Below are 17,159 nucleotides of genomic sequence, written 5' to 3' on the forward strand. Positions count from 1 at the left end.
AGATGGGCACGGATGTTAGCCCATGGCCAGTCTTCTTCAGCAAAAAAAAAAAAGAGGAGGATTGGCAGATGTTAGCACAGGGCTGATCTCCTCACAAGAAATTTTTTAAAAAAAGAATGCAGAACGTCTGCAATGATGAACAGTGCTCTTCATTTCCAGAGCATTGTGTGGTTGTGCTTACAGAGTACATTTATGTCTCTGATCTCACTTGGTCCTCTCCTGTTATCATGGCTCTTCAGGTGAGGAGGCATGTGGAGGAGACAAGTTCAGAGACGTTAAGCCACCTGCCCAAGGACATACAACTAGTGAATGGCTGAGTCAGGGGGAGCCTAGAACTGACTCGAGTGCTTCTCAGCTCGGCTAGGGGCTGCAGCCCATGTCTGACCCTGCCTCACCACACTTCCCCTTGGAGAAAAGGAGAAGAGGAAGCTTAGCTGCATTGTTGGCATTCCGCCCCCTCCCTTCCAGAGCCCTCCCCCGACCTTGCTGGTGAAGGCTGAGTTGGCTGTGGTGGTATTGGTTAGCTCATGGAGTGTCAGAGCTGGGAGGACCTCCGAGGCCAGCCTCTCATTTTACAAAGGAGACAGGCTCACAAAGAGCAAGTGACCAGCCCAGAGTCACACAGCAAGATTAGGAGCCCAGTGTTGGCCCACTGATGCACGTCTCCTCAGCTCACCTTTCGGGCAGTTCCGGCATGTGCTTTTGTCTCTCTTTTTCTGGTTGACACATGCCTGGCACTCAGGTGGCAGGACTTCAAACAAGAGATTTATGATGAACTTTATCTGTGCCTGTCTCTAGTTTTACTGCTTGGAGAGTTAGAAACATATCTTCACTCTGCTGCGAATGTCACCCCGACCAAGTCTTGTGCCCAGAGGCCAAAATGTGGCCCAGATCTCTCGCCCCCTCCTGGCCCCAGCACGAGGCCGATTCATCAGAGGAGCCAGGGTGGAAGGTGCCCTGGGACCCTCTGCTGAGCTTCCTGTTGGGATGGCAGGCCAGGCAGCCTTTCTGCTGGCCTGTCCCTGCCGGCACTCCCTCTATCAAGTGGCAAGGGCTCCTCCTGTTGCCCAGGTGGTCAGCCGTGGGCATTCAGCTTGGGGCCCTTGTCTCTCTGTTCCCTGGAGTCCTGCCTTGGTTCCTTTGTCCAGGTCAAGGCCCCCCTCTCCGAACCATCTCCCTTGTTCTTGGTAGCCCACTTCACAGTCTTCCTCAGCCTTCCCACAGCTCTAGGAGTTGGAGCTTACAGGCCAGTGTTTAATTCTCCCCCTCACATATGTCAGCTGCATCTCCCCATTGAGGAGGTGATGGCTTCAAGGGCAGGGACTGAGTGGGCCCCTCCCCAGCATGGTACTGAGCGTGGAGTATGTCACCAGTGCGTGGCATGACCATGTGACACTTCAGCCATGTGAGTTACGCCATTCTGGGTGCTCCAGGGATGGCTTTAGCTAGGAGGGGAGCACTGGACACGTATGCTTTTCATCCCCACAAGCACTGTTTGGGTTCTGTTGGCAGGCTGCAACCTGAAGATCTTCAACAACCAGGAGTTTGCTGCCCTCCTGGCTCAGTCTGTCAATCAGGGCTTCGAGGCCGTCTACCAGCTGACACGAATGTGCACCATCCGCATGAGCTTCGTCAAAGGCTGGGGAGCAGAATACAGGTCAGATCTGGGTGCCACATGTCACAGGGACTACGGGTGACTCAGACAGCAGAGCAGGGGCTCCTCAGAGATGAGCCAGGCCAGCCCTCACCCGAAGAGCAGAGAGACCTAAGGCTCAAAGAGAGGCCACGGCCTGGCAAGCCAGGAGGGGCCCAGTCTCACTAGATAAGGAACAGCTGAGCACTGCTCGCCCAGCACTTCAGTTTCTCAAGCACTGTGAACACACATGTTCCGTTTTATCCACCACAACCCTGGGTGGGGACATTGGCATCCTCTTTGTGTGGATGAGGAACCTAAGGCCCAGGGAGGGAGAGAGACTTGCCTGAAGTCACATCGTGAGTGGAAAAGCTGAGCCTAGAGCTGTGCCCTCGTGGCTTCTTCCTCGTTGCTCATCTGGGGCAGATGGTTTTAGGACGACCCTCTCCAGGGAGTTAAGTCTTCATCTTATTGTTCCTTCCCTCCCCTGTGGCTCCCTCTCTGACTTGGGGGACCCTGAGCATCTAGGATGTTAACACTGAGAAGCAGGGAAGGGAGGAGGAAATTTGGGGTGGTCATAAAGGAACAAAGGTTACTTGCTCAGAAAAACGATTTTTTTCAGAATTTCAGATATTGATTTAAACACGGCACTGAGCAGGCCTCTACCTGGTCTGCTCTGCTGAATCTCTCAGACCATTCTGGTTTGGGCTTAGAGGATCCAGTCCCTTTTCTCTCCCACCTGGACAGGAGTTCCCTGAGATGCGGGGCCGTGTGCCCGGCCTGCTGCTCCCCGCCCCGCCCCCCCCAGCGCCCAGCCCCCAGCCCCTCGGCAGACGCTGGGGTACCACACGTCAGCCGGGGCCAGCGCTCTGCAAGCTGCTCTCCCCTTCTCTTCACTTTTCCAGATGTTTGGAATCCATGTTGTTGTGCAGTCATTCTGCACCCGGGCCAAACCCATTTCAGTGTTGGCTCTGGGCCACCGTTCATAATGAAATCCAGATGAGCATGACTTATGGAAAGTCAGATTCTCATTAGAGGATTTCGCTCCATAAAATCCTCTTCTTCCATTTACCGTATTTTAGCTGCTGTTCCCTGGGTCTGTTCCACAGTGCCAGAGAACATAGCACCTTGGTCTGTGGGGTCTCTCTGAAATCCGGGATGAATGACCAATTGAGCAATCCGAGTGGTCAGACCTCAGGAGAACTTGCAACCCAGTTATGACGGCCTGAGGAGATTATCCCAGGCCCAAAGGCCCAGCCTGAGGGATGTTCTAGCCCACCTTTTAGCCCTGGCTGGAATCATTTAGGGAACAGGGGTTGAAAGGTTAGAAAATTAATATTTTTTCAGTGGGGGAGGGAAATATTTAAAGATGGACCCCAATGGAAAAGAGCCAGAGGGAAGTCCATTTGCTCTTTTTACACTCAGACTGCAGTCCAGGGGGCCACACTCTGGTACCCCAGATCAGGCAGGCACCCCAGGGCCGAGTCCACAAGCCCACGTCTAACCCTCCACTCGAGCGAAGTGTCGGTGCAGCAAGGAGTGCCGTGTCTTCGGGCCAGCAGCCCTTAACCTGGCGCGACACCGCGGCGCGACACCGCGGCCCTCCAGCTTCAAGTGCTGGGAAGGGGCCCCTTGGTGGTGGAAGCCTATCCCTAAGCACCGTATCACCGTGCAGGACATGCTGCCAGCACACCCAGTCCTGTGCGACCCACCACGTCACTGCCACCTGGCAGCAACACAGAGCAGCCTCACTGGTGGGTGCGGCCCGTTCCCAGAACAGTCTTGCCCTCCTTCTGCCTCTTGGGCCAGGGGAGTAAGGTTTCATCCCCTCTGTCTGTGAGGTGGCCGAAAGCGGGGCCTAGGGCCCAGGCCTCTCACCTCCAGCTGGCACCAGTGCCTCCGGCCTCAGCAGATAGCCTCTGGGAGCTCGCCTGCGAGCTGCGTCATCAAGCAGCCTGAATTTAGACAAAGTGCTTTGGGGAAAAGAAACGTGTGGTGTGCCTTGGTTTTTTCCAGTAATTGTTCCATGGCTCGCTCTGCTTGTAAGATTTTCCAAAATAAGGCCATAGATGGGAATTATATCAGCACACTGGGAACCGACGGCATGTGGACTCTGTCGGCGCTTTGTAAAAAACACCCCTCAATCAGACAGACACGCGTCATCGTGGGCTGCTGGGGGCCCGGCCCGGGGCTGGAGGTGGAGGAGCTGTAGGTGCCCATTCAGGACGGAGGGGACCCAGGGAGACCTTTGCTCAGGCTGGAGGTTCTCCATCCGGGGGCCTATCATAGCAACTGGTGGGCCTCGGGGTACCCTGGCATTTGCCTTACGTGCTTAATTCTTTAAGGGCCACCTCCTTGCCCATCAAGGGAACCTTATTTACTCAGAACTCTTCCTGGTTAGCCTGGCAGTCTCAGCAAGTTATTGGCACCTCCTCTAGGGCAGGATCTAGCAAGGCAGGAGGCCTATCTCTGGCTCTGAGAAGACGACTGTCACCGAAGCAGAAAAAGTTGTTCTGACTTGTATATGTGTCCATCTGGACATGTTTTAAGTCCCCCACCCCACCCCTTTTCCTCTGTCTTGCAGGAGACAGACAGTGACCAGCACCCCCTGCTGGATCGAGCTGCACCTGAATGGGCCTTTGCAGTGGCTTGACAAGGTCCTCACCCAGATGGGCTCCCCAAGTATCCGCTGTTCCAGTGTGTCTTAGAGACATTGGGTGTGAAGGGGGAGGGTGGGGAGGGTGGGCTTGGGGGAAAATGGCCAAGTAGGAGGTGGAGAAAATCAGAACTCTACTCAACTCATTGTTGTCAAGGAAGAAGAAATTTTTCTCCCTCAACCAAAGTGGCACCAACCTGTTTTCCAAAACACAGAAGCAAACCCAGAGATGGATTTCATGAACAGCCGTGTCTGCTGAACACATTTGCCCTCTGGCCCCAGTTTGAAGGGCAAGAAATGGCTTCTGCTCTGGTGGCTTGAGCAAACAGGTAGTATTTCACCACCTGCCCCCTCCCCAACCCCCTTCTCTTTTAATGACAGCAACCAGGATGTCACTGTCCAAGAGGAAATGGCTCTCTTCAGGAGTGGAGTGTGGAATTCACCTTGGGTGTTCTAGGTGGGGAACAGCCTGCAGGGGTTTGAGCAAACCTTATGGCCAGCCCTCTGGCGCTTTTGACAAAAGCTTCTTCAACTGAACATTCCGGAGCCGGCCCTCCGGCCCACCCCGCACAAACCCCAGAGCTGGACTGACTTGGGCTGGGGAGGGGGCTCGTCCGTCTCCTCCCCTCTCAGAGCAGACTGATTGGTGTGAGCGGTGTGTTCAGATCGTGCACACAGGGACAGTGGGGGAAAGTTGGTGAGCGACACCTCTTTAAAAATGCTCTTAAGAAATCTATCCTTTCTCCTTTGAGCAGTTGGAGGATCTGCTGAGGCTCAGTGCGTATGCAGTGTATAGTTTATATTACGTTAATCTCAGAGAGATTTGAATTACGTGAAACAGTCACATGAAGCAGGAGGCAGTTGTCACGTGACGGTGTTCGGGCTAAGGCAGCACTACGTTGCATGGGTCTCCAGTTATCTGTAAGAGCTCACTCCGTCTTCTCTTGCATTTGGCTATATTGGTTCATGTAGTCAGTTGCATTAATTAAATGAACTTACTTATATGCTCTTTTAAATGTTTTATATTAAAAAAAAAAAAAAATCCTGGGTTGGCGCATTGACTGAGAAACCAGAGAGGGACCCAGCAACTTCTCTCCTGAGGTGAAGCTTTTCCAGGTTTTGTTGAGAAGACACCTGACAGCACTTTTGGAAGCTGAAATTAAGAAGCAAATTCACCAGAAGGGAAAAATCTCAGGCCAACACAGGCAAATGAAAAGGGCTATTGAAAATTTTTTACACCTTTGAAAATTGCAGGCTTGGTGCAAGGAGGTCTGTCATCTTTCCCCTGGGATATAAGATTATCTAGCTCACAGTGGAGGATCCTCAGTGACAACTATAGCAGCTATATCGTGTAATAAGTACTGTTCCCAGTGGCAATTAGTGAGATTGTTTCAACTGGAAAAAAAGAGCCCTTTTCTTTGGCCTTTGCAGAATACAGCAGACAGAATTCCCATTTGCATTGGTACTTTATTCTTTGCTGCTGTTTTTGTGTGAAATGACTTATCCCATACTTTTTCATGGATTTCTACCAGGAAAAATAAAAGGATTTCCTATGGAAGTCCTGTCTTATTCCAGGTGAAGAAAGTGGATACTTGGGGCAGGTATAAACCTCCAATGTGATGACATTTCTGATGCTATATGGAGACGCTGGGGGCTTCCTGGTGCCTCACCTGCAGGATCCTACACTTCTGAAGCTCTAGCCTTGAGGTTTCCAGATAGGCGAGCTGCTCACCAAGCCTCCTGAGGACACAGGCAGACGGGAGGAGCGCCTTGACAGACCTGTGCTAGTCTTCTCGAAGGGCTGCTGACACAGAACCAGAGACAATGCAAAACCCCTCACTCCACCCGAGATGGCCAAATACTGCAAGTCTGAAGTCTGTGCCTGGTGTGAAATGATCTGTGGGCCGCTGCTTACAGACACAGGAGGCTGTCTGAACGTCCTGGATGTGTATTCATGCTCCTGGTCAGGTCTGAGCTCGTGGTATGAATTGTTCCATTTTGGCTTCTGCTGGAGCAATCATAATGCTCCTCCTAAAAGCCTTGGGCAGTGGTCTCTGAGGGTCTGCATTCTCCACCTGCTACATGATCCCCTTTGCGGGCTTCCTATGGCACACAGCTGTCTTCCAGGTACTTGGGAACTGGCTCCAGGTACAGCCCAATTTTGGTGATCCAGTGGGCACGTCTGGCTGCCTTCGGATGGTATCTTAGAACCCTCAGTGCTCAGAGCTGAAGGCTCCTAGGAGGCATGAAGTTTTAGTTCTGTGTTTTTCCAAATGCTACTCACTTGCCCCTGTTTCTTTGTAGACTAGACTGCTGGAGGAGGATGTATGAGAAAAATGTAGGTAAGCCCACCTTTGGCACCACTGAAAATAAATTCGGCCCTACTCAGAGGTTAGGACCTGGTGCCAGTCCCATCAGAGAGGCTGTGTGGGTGCCTTGGGGCATGTGTAATATTAGTGTCCTTCTTTTAAGTCACAAAACTAGTTTTCTTAGTTTTAAAATCCTGTTGTATGAAAGGCATTTATACATTAAAAAACTTTTTTAAAGGACACTTGAAAGGGGCATGAGGAAATAAGGGCAGTTCTAGAGGGGTGACAGTAGCTGCTGGAGAGCAGTTTTACTTTACGTGTAGTTGTCCCAGCTACACTACGTGCGCTATTCCCCCACCCGGGCGCCCCACCAGCTCCCTTCACCTGGCGGCTTTTGCTGACAGTGACCCTGTGCTGACACTGACCAGAGGACAGCTAGCACTGGGGCCTAGATCCTCTGCCTCGGCACCGCCCCAGGAGCCAACTTCTGTTCCCTTTCCTCTGCTCCCCCCACCCCTCACTTTATTTAGTAACTTAGATCCTTCCAGCGCCAACATAGGTAGCTGCCCCACCAGGCTCGGGTGACAGGCCTGTGCTGGAACATCATCTCAGTTGGCCACCTTCCTGGCAGGCTGTAGAGCTGACATTTTGAGACAAGCCCAGAGTCAGGAGCGGGGACTTTGACTCTTTTTCTAGGGAAGAACACACATGAGGGCAAGGCTGCTGGCAGACTTCTCCATTGTCCTTATGTTGTCTGTGTTGTATTTTTTTATTGACCATGGTGATTATTTTTTTAAATCATTGTTAATGTATTGGAATGAGCTGTAGCACATGTCTCGTGCTTAGTTTGTTTTGTTTTTCTCCATCTCCCCTTGGCTTCCTAGAGTTTGGACATATTCCAGGGCTAAATGCTTTTACTCAAACCGCAGAAAAAGGTCTTATTTAAGTAATGTGTGCCTGTCATGCATGTATGCGCGTAGTCTGGGGAGAAGGCCTATATCTGATTTCATTCTTAGCCTCAAGCTGCCATTTCGGAGGCTTTGGGATGGTCTCTGCAGGGCCGGAGCTCACCTTAGGCCACTCTCTGTATGCCTTAAAGGAAAGCGAGGGAAAGGAACCTGCAGACTGCTCATGGGACTGTTGACCAAGGGGTTACCAGTGGCACGAGCTTAGTTCTGGACCTGTGTCTTACTGTGTGACTGACTGGCAGAGTTGTGAGTTTTCCCAAAATCTAGAAAAAACCCTCAACATAGCTAAGTTGTACCATTTCTCTTTCTGTGGCATAAATGTCCCCTTCTAGAACCTCTTCAAGTAACAGTCTTCATAATGTATATCACCCTTTTAAGGAGTACCAGCTACTTCTCAAGCGGGTGGGAAAGCAGAACAATGTGCACAAAAGGACACAGATCAAGTGAGGTGGCGTCTCTGTGGAAGGGAAATGACGTGATGTACAGCAACTTTTCAGAAACACAGCTATCACATAAAAACTCGCCTATCGTGTAAACTGGATTAAGAAGTTCTCTCAGTGATTCTGTAACTGATTTTTTTTTATGCTGAAGTAACGTACACTCTAGCATTCTGGTGTTTTTATATTTATGTAATAATTTCTTAAAACCATTCAAGACATAACTATTTAATTTGCTGAAGCAAGTTGGAAAGGTCTCCTCCCAGGGACAGTGGCTGGGAAGAGAATGCTGGCTGAAGGTGCAGTGGCTTTTTGGCTCAGGCTGGCCAGGCTGCTCAACGTGTGGCAGCGGGTGAAGACCAGTGGCTCAGAGTCAAGTGGAGGTCCCCCCACAGGGGCCTCCGAACCCAGCAGCTCCCCTTCCTGGGGGTGAGTGCTTGACACGGGGCTGGAGCTGCCTTCGCTCACCCCACTGCTGCTGGTGCGACTTGGCTGTCCTCTTCCTCGGCCAGCTAGTTTTGGTGTGCATTTCGGGGGGGAACTAGGACGTGGAAGATGTTACCTTCACTTCTCAGCCAGCCTGACCTTTTAATACCTTTGTAAAAAGCATGTATGTATTTATAGTGTTCTAGATTTTTCTAACTTTTGTATCTTAAGAGCAGAGCACCCCTTTAAGCATTGTACCCCTATTGTTAAAGATTTGTGTCCTCTCTCTCCTTCTCTTCCCCCTGTAAGTGCCCTTCTAATAAACTTTTCATTGAAAAGCTCCCATGCCAGGAGCTCAGTCTTATTCTTGCTGCCAAGTCTGAGTGGGGAGAAGATTTAACAGGGAGCCCAGCGGCATCCTGGGGCCTTCAGAACTCGAGGGCACCAGGGGAAACTATCTCCAGCCCACATGTACACTGACAGAGGATGCCACGTTGTGCCACAGCCTCCCGTAATACCCTCCCCCTCTGCCCTCATTCACTCACCAGGGGTAACGTGCAGTGCCAGCCAGGCCTTCAGTGAAAGCAGGAGCCCCAGGGTCAGCTGAGCAAAGGTCAGAAGTCTCGCAGTTGGTGCATCCCGCTCGCTCCCCACATCTAAGCATCGCTCACATCCCATCAATGCCGTCGCTGCACTGTCATTTTGAATTCATTTCCCCTGTACTTGAAGGCCTTGGGCAAATGGTTGGATGCCACCAGCTTAATCCTCCCACAGGCACGGAGGCAGTTGTAAATTCATAAATAAGTAGGTTTCCAGACCTTCCAGCTCAGATGACTTTGTTAGCTCCCATGAAAATTTATTTTAAATTCAAAACTCCCAAGGAGAAAGACTTCAAAATTGTTCCCTTGGCTGCATCTTACACCAGAGTGGATTAAGAAACAGGATGATTAAAATGAACAGAATCTGGGGAAGGAGGAGGACAGAATGGGGCTGGAACAGTCCTGTAGCTGGGCCACTTCTCTAGCAGTCTTCCTTCTAAGGACCTCACTGGAGTCTAAACACTTCCCGTACAGGAGGGAGGCAGACTTCACAGGAACCGCACCTGTGGGCCTCCATGAACTGCATCAAATTCCTACCTTTGTGATTCTTCCTGGCCAGTTCTACCCTCTTACCCCCCCACAAACGACTTTCCCCAAGGTTTTATCTAGTCTCTCTTTCTCAGCAAAAGACTCAAATCCACACCTGTAACCCAACCCGTTCCTTGAGCTCCACCACTTTAAATTCCAGCTGCCTGTTAAATGTGATCCAAAACGTAACACCCTCAAACCACCTTCTCTGACTCCCAGTTTTCATCAGTAGCCTCTCCCCCACTCTCCGAGTCCTGAGCAGCTTAACGCATTTCTTTTCCTTGCTCTCCATCACCTCTGTTGCAGCCGCCTCAGCTGCTCAAACCTCCCTTTTGGAGAGGCCCTACTCCCCGAACATCCCGGTTCTCCCTGGCCCCCCTCGCAGGAGCTCCTCTCTCGGGCCTGCAGCTCCTCCTCCTGCCTGCTCCTTCCGGGTTGGTGTTCCTAGACCACCACATGTACTGTTGACGTTCCTCCCTGAGTGAGCTCATCTACCCGCAGGAGTTCAAGCCACATAAATGCTAATGACTCCCAAATCAGTATTTATAGCCCAGATATCAATCCCAGGCTTCAGACTGCTATCCAACAGCCTGCTGGCTACTGGTACTGGGAGGTGCTGCAGGTACCTCAAACGCACAATTGAGAAAACAAAATTCATCATTGCCTTTATTAAACCATCCCCCCTCTCCTTTGGCTGTCAGCCCCGTTCTTGGCTCTACCATTTACCCACCCTATAGCTACAGAAGTCAGTCATCCACCACTCCCTCATCCCCCACGTCCAATCCGTCCTGTTGTCTCCACTCGCACCGCCCTGCACTTCAGGTCCTCGAGGACCTAGACGGGTGCACCAGCTTCCTAACCGCCCTCCTAGCCTCCAGCCTGCCTTCCCATAACTGCATCATCCACACTGCCCCCATGATCTACCTGACCTTAGATGGTCCCCCCAGTCCACAGCACAAATTCTAAGGTCTTGAACATGGACCACTTGACCCTCATCATTTGGCCCCTGTCTAGCTCTCACAACTGGCAGCCTACACTCTGAAACCCAGCAAGGTGTGGGGCGTTCTATATGTATACTTGTCTCCATGACTGCTCTGCTTGGAATGTCAACCCCTCTTCCCTAGTCTGCACCCCCTGCCCCGGCGTCTCTGACACACACCACCAGTTCACCTGGCTAACTTGCACTAATGCTTTGAGACTCAGTTCAGACATCTCCAGAAGCCTTTTGTGAATCTCACTATCGCCACAGACTCCTCAACTGTGTGTTACCCACGTCTGTCTCCTCTAGGCTAAGTTCTTTGAGAGTGGAGTTTATATCTTATTCATATGTGCCTGGCTTCTTTTGGCTGTCATATTTTTACAGAATAAATGAATCAATTACTGCCCATATCTAGTAGATTCTACCTTAGCAAGCTTTTGCATCCATTTCCACTGTGCTATCCTAGGGTAAGTCCTTATATATGGTTGAAGAAATGCCAACAAAATACAGTACCTGATTGATTACCTTTTATCACAGCTATTCCAATACTCTCCTAATCTGTCTCCCTCTAGTCCAGGGATGGCAAATACAGGGCAAAATTACCACCATTCTCTATTTCTCTATCCATGGTGAAAACCACTCATCACAGTGTTGGGTCCCTTCTTAGCCTCAGAATCCTTCTCAACACAGCTCTCTAGGCAGATAATGCTAATCAATTAGTGTTGGCTAATACTACTGCCAGATTTCCCTGGAATATAATTATGGTTAGATGTCTTTTCTGCTCTAAACCCCTTGGCTCCTCAGTCACCTCCAGAGTCGGCACAGGCTCCATAAAGCAGTATTTCAGGGTTGTCTCCAACATCACTCCATCCTTATCTACCACCATTTCTCTAACTGGACTACTGGGTTTTCCCAACATAACCCCTTGCTTTCTTATCTCCCAATGTTTGTTCACTAAGAATTCTGCTGCCTCCACCCATCTATCTGCCCAAATTCTTATCCTTATAGCTCAATTCGAGCATCACTTCCTCTAAGTCAGTGGGTCTCAAAGTGTAGTCCCAGGACAGCAGCATCAGTAGCACCTGGGACATTAGAACTGCACATTTGTAGGCCCCACCTCCTGAATCAGAAACTCTGGGGGTGGAGCCCTCCAGGTGATTCTGATGTGGCTCAAGTTTGAAAACCAGTGCTCCAAGGTGTACTTTCTGCTCTTCCCAACCCAGTCTGCTCTCTCCTTCCCAGGGCAATTAAGGCTGGGCATGGCACTATGCACATTCTGCCCAGCATTCTACCTTTTGTGCCCTTGTCTTGCTCGCCCCCTACTCCCACCTGAGTTAGACGATGAGCTCCTAGAGGAGAGAACCTGCACCCTTACCCAAGTCTGCAGCCTCTGGCGCACCCGGCGCAGTCTGGCGCCAGAAGGGTCCCAGTCAGTGTTGGCTGGACCCTTGAGTCCTTCCTTGTTTCAGCTCTCGCCAGGGTAAAGGAGCGGGTTACAGTTGCTTTTTCTGAACTTTAACTTCTTTGAGGCCTCCTAACACCATTAACAACTTCCTGAGCATTTCCTGGAGCAGCAGGAGTAATACAGACCATGTCCTTGGGCTTCACATGAAGAGAATCTTCTCTCTCCTAAATTACACTGCTGTTTCCATAAAATTCCTACCCTGAGCCACACTGAGCCCACATTTTTGTAGCATTAAAGCCACCTGGTTGATAAGGGAAAGGGGAGAGGCAATGACTGGTCACATCCTTCATAGAAGAGAACCAGGGAGGCAGGTCATGAATGGCTTTATGTGACCTTTTCATGCCTCCCCAGATCTGTAGTTGTGGGGAGGGAGTGTTTGATCCTATCAACAGATACACACAGATATAAAAGAGTTTCAGGGCCGGCTCCGTGGCTTAGCGGTTAAGTGCGTGCGCTCTGATGCTGGCGGCCCGGGTTCGGATCCCGGGCACGCCCCAAGGCACCACTTCTCCGTCCAACGTGAGGCCGAGACCCACGTACAGCAACTAGAAGGATGTGAACCTATGACATACAACTATCTACTGGGGCTTTGGGGGGAAAAAAAATGAATAAATAAAATCTTTAAAAGAGTTTCAGAACAAACTTTTTTCTTCCCAAACCTGTGCTCCAAAGATGCAGTAGTAACCATTTAACCATTGTTAGGTCTAGGTTTTGAATCAATACTTTTCCAACAGGAAACAAAGTAGACTGTAAACCAGTAAGAGCTGGAATGGGACTCACTAGTGCTCCAACAAAAGACCCATACTGTTACTATCACCTCTTCTTCATTCTTCATTCTGCACATCAGAGAAACAAACACCTCAGAATCGAGCAAGACACTGCCTATACTAGAGGAACTGTAACATACACACATAACTCTGAATAAAGATATCTACACTAAGAGCAAGACTTGTGATGTTAATAACAGGCACAGGTAATGCCCAAAATATGAACCTTAGAGAATTTCTAAGATCCTTTCTGCAAGAGCTTACATGCCACAAGTGCAAGGATGGATCACTAAACTAAACCCTAAGTGGAATCTAAATCAAAACTGGAACTTTGCCCCACACAGTCAGCATGCTACTTTTATGAGACGTACAAATTATGGGGAAGTTAACAGGGTGCTGTTTTCAAACTGATGCTATACTAAGGTGGTACACTTGACCAGAATTCTTATACTTTCTCTACCTACAGTCTCTAGTAAGATTTGGTATTTAATGTCAGAATGCTATAGCTCAACTGTCTATTTTAACATTTTGGGGTGGGGGGTAAAGGGCAACTCTAACTCATTACAGCATTCTCTGGACCTCTGTCTCCATCAATCAGAATGTTCAATGAATCAGAACCTCTGACCACTAGACACATGTTTGCTAAATTTAGCTTTGCATCAGCAAACACTCAAGCTCAGAATAGTTCATGGAGCTCTCATCTTACCCTTAGACAGTGATTCTTCTAAGATTATTTTTCCATGGCAGGCCAAGTCAGGGTAAGGGGCACTCCACGTGCTCTCTCGATAGCCATTGTTAAGAGACTGGCCCAAGGTTAAGGGAATCCGACAAGCCATGGCAAAAATGTTTATCCCCACCTCTCCACAGCAGGAACATGAAGTCAGCCATATATCACATTTCACATGTTGTAAGTAGTTTGGAGTAATGGCCTGACATGCTCTACAGTCCTTGAACCACATCCCATATTACTCAGCCATCTAAGTCTAGCTTCCCTGAATCTCCAGCTTCTCTGAATTAGACATGGCCAAGTTCTATAAATAGACAGCAAGCAAACTGGTTCTGTCAATCTTCTCATACTCTGGCAGGATAACATATTTTAAAATTATAAAAATATCTATGTCTTCATCACTCTAAAATTATTACATAACACATGATCTTCTCAGGGAAAAAAAGTTTATCCTTGTCTCTCCCTACCTTTCAACAATCATGGACCTTCAAACTTTGTGATCATATTGATCAAACTATCAAATATGAATCCAAAGCAAAATTAAGGGCCTAGTATGTGCCAGACACTGTGTTACACAAACAGAGAAATGCTGAAGGAACAAAAACGCTGAGTCTCTCATTTTATATCCAGATAGTCCATAATTAGTGGTGGTGGCATGTACATAGGTCTCTTTAGATAGATGGCAACTTTCATTGCACCATTAGCTCATGATCACTCTTCTTAACATGGGCCTTTAGTAGATACCACTGGATACTTCTATCCCACATGTACCCTAGAGGGGCCAATATCCTCAGATAGCTGAGATCTTGAAAACATGAGCTGAATTATACATATGCGTGATGGATTCCAAAATAGTGAATTTGACAAACTCTTTGATTATTCACTGTTTATGCCTAATCCAATGAAGGAAGTAAGGCTTCCCCCACACACATCCCCTACTAAAAAACAACAAAATCATAATACATATTAGCAGACTTGATAAATAAATCACATTTTAATCTGGCTTTGTTTAATCCATGAAATCAAGTTCACAGCTTTTTCTAGTCTGTTTTCCCTAACCATGTGAGCTAATGTATTTTTGGAAACCTTTCACATTTTAAGAAAGACATGTTCCACCTTTCATTTTGCAACCCCCGAGCCAACCTCCCTTACATTTCTAATCAATAGCTAATGCAATCCCCTCAAAGAAACACTGATGGAATGGTGGTGAAATACAGCTTCAAAAACCTTCAGAATAGTAAAAATATGAAGGAAGAAAAAAAGTCACCAAGCAAGATAGCCTCTAATATTCCTGGAATGACTCTTCCTGAATGCTCCAAGCACTGAAACCTTTACTCCCTGTGGTCACTCTGGCAGGGACCTGGAGCATTCCATTCCTTTTACCACCTGTGTCAGGTTCTGCACTGCTTGAAAGGTGGTGCACAGAGGGGTCTGAAACTTGCTTCTGCCAGTCACCTAAGGGGTTTCATAGCCCACACCAGGCCAGAAGAAGTTCTCAGCCCATGGGCCGGCACCATCCAGCCCTGCGCCGCTTTAGAGCCATGGCAGTGACCGCCACAGCGAAGGTTAATGACATGCATTACAAAGTGTCTACAAAAACAGAAAGAGGAGTTTTATTTGCTGTATTTCCCAGTCTTCCTTTGGAAACTTTCCCTTTGGTGAAGTTTCCCAGTTCCCCTGGGGCTGACCCACTCAGCCTTGGAAGTCACACAAGGTACTCAAGGATTCATTGCCTGACCTTTCACATCCTTTCCCACCTCGCCCACTCCTTAGTGTTACTATTTTGGCAGTGATCTCTGTTTGGCTTTCAGAGAGAAAGAGGGGGAGAAACTTGCCTTGTTTTGAGGGTATAAAGTGTGACAACACACTCTGACATCTGAAGTAGCAGGGGAGAATTCTAAGGAAGAAGAGTTTCTTCACAGTAATACTAAAAGAAAAATCTCAGTATATGATCACAAACTGTTTCCATGGCCCATACAGGAACTTCAAGTTTCTCTCTCTCTCTTCTACACACACACAATGACTTGGTAGAGGGGTCTGTTTTATCCCTACCAGAGTAGGAAACCTTTGCCTCATTTATTATAGTCTAGAAATTCACACTGGTTTCTCAATACTTTTGAGCATGAGCTCAGACACTGTATTTCAACTGAAATGCCCAGAAGCATTGTTTTAGCTAGACTAACCCGAGGGCCACCGCCTTTGGCCCCACCTCTGCTACAGCACAAATCAAATCTGCAGCTGCTTCCCTTCAAAAGCATCAAAGCTCAGAGCAGCAAACTCCTTGAAAGCAGAAAACCCAGAATAGCCAGGAGAGGTGGTACCAGCTCCGGATCCACTGTAATCAAGTGTGAATGCAGGGAAAGCTCCTTAAAAGGTCGACTAGGAATGTCCTAGTGGTGTTCTTCTTTAACTTGGGCAAATCACACAGACCTCCGAGCCTCATTTCATTCCTGTTTCTAGAACACAAAAGTATATTTGAAAAATTATCACTCCTTATTGTCATTATACTCCTCACTCCTTTATAATATACTGAGGAAGAAAAGAATTCTCCTTAACCTCTACTAAAAACTAGAATTAAGGGGACCCTATGAACAAGTCAGGTGGCCAACATGATGATGGGAAGTTCAAAATGTAACTGGGTTGAGCAGGGAAGCATCTCAGGTAGACAGAATTAGCATCTTGTCAGTCAAACCCTAGTGTGAATAATTCAGTGTTCTTCATCAGATGAAAGGCCTTCAATTTCATCTCTGTCTCCCCCAATGGCCATCCAGAATGCTTTAGCCACCTGTGGAGAGAAGCACACAACAAATTTTAGGCAACAGCTAAATTTCAGTTCATTTCATATGTCATACTTTGAACTGATTAAGCCCTAAAATTCTACACCTTGCCCTCCAGCCCTGTGGCAACATATATCAAAAATCCCCTGACCCAGGACTTCTACTTCTAGAAATGTATACCAAGGATAGAATCAGGGTTGTATACAAGGGTGATGTGTGAGGATATGCACAGCCTCACTATTTATAAAAGCAAAAACTGCACATGACTTAAATGTCCAAAAGGACATAAATAAATTATGACACACTCACACAATGGAATACCATAAACCATACACATTTCCTGCCAAGAACATGTGTTGCGTTGGTAATAACAAAACAAAACAAAATAAGAGTTTTCCAGCCCAATAGTTAGGAAGGCAAACATCCTGAGTCTCAATGAAAGTTCCATGTCACTCAAGACACATTTGAAAAATCTTGGTTTGACTGCAGCAACTATATTACTATTGTATAAATATTCAATTAGTTCTAATATCCAATGAAAGTTCACGCTAAAACACTTTAGAAACAAACAAGGGTGATATATCATTCTAACAGCACTGGATCTTTCATAGGTCCTCAATAAATACCTGACAGATTGTCTCACCTTTTCTGCATGTAACTTTCTTTGCTCGTGAGGAAGCGTCGCAGCCTTGTCTAGGAGGAAAACAAATCTTTAGAAAGTCATCTAACAGCACAGGAGAATTGGGAGTGTATGGATGTTCTAGCACTAGAGGATGGGAGATGGGTTTAAAAGACACATGTTTATGGTATAGTCATTACAGGTGTTAGGAAGTTTAAGTTCCAAATTTTCCAGATGGGAATGGTGTGAGTAAATGGGTAGGAATCTTA

The 17,159-nt window shown here is 48.1% G+C and overlaps 2 protein-coding genes across 2 annotated transcripts in view; one reads left to right on the forward strand and one right to left on the reverse strand.

Annotated features, from left to right (window-relative positions):
* The window catches only part of SMAD3 (SMAD family member 3), a 118,068-nt gene extending 109,275 nt beyond the window's left edge, over positions 1-8,793 (forward strand). The window contains exons 8-9 of the mRNA XM_004421731.3: positions 1,513-1,657; positions 4,218-8,793. Of these exons, the coding sequence (XP_004421788.1) occupies positions 1,513-1,657; positions 4,218-4,341 (269 nt within the window). The 3' untranslated portion in view covers positions 4,342-8,793. The remainder of the gene's footprint in view (positions 1-1,512; positions 1,658-4,217) is intronic.
* Positions 8,794-14,469: 5,676 nt separating this feature from the next.
* The window catches only part of AAGAB (alpha and gamma adaptin binding protein), a 48,865-nt gene continuing 46,175 nt past the window's right edge, over positions 14,470-17,159 (reverse strand). The window contains exons 9-10 of the mRNA XM_004421733.3: positions 16,915-16,964; positions 14,470-16,279 (exon numbers count right to left, since the gene is read on the reverse strand). Of these exons, the coding sequence (XP_004421790.1) occupies positions 16,202-16,279; positions 16,915-16,964 (128 nt within the window). The 3' untranslated portion in view covers positions 14,470-16,201. The remainder of the gene's footprint in view (positions 16,280-16,914; positions 16,965-17,159) is intronic.

Source organism: Ceratotherium simum, chromosome 3 (genome assembly GCF_057802395.1).
Source record: "Ceratotherium simum simum isolate JZ-2026a chromosome 3, ASM5780239v1, whole genome shotgun sequence".
NCBI lineage: Eukaryota > Metazoa > Chordata > Mammalia > Perissodactyla > Rhinocerotidae > Ceratotherium > Ceratotherium simum.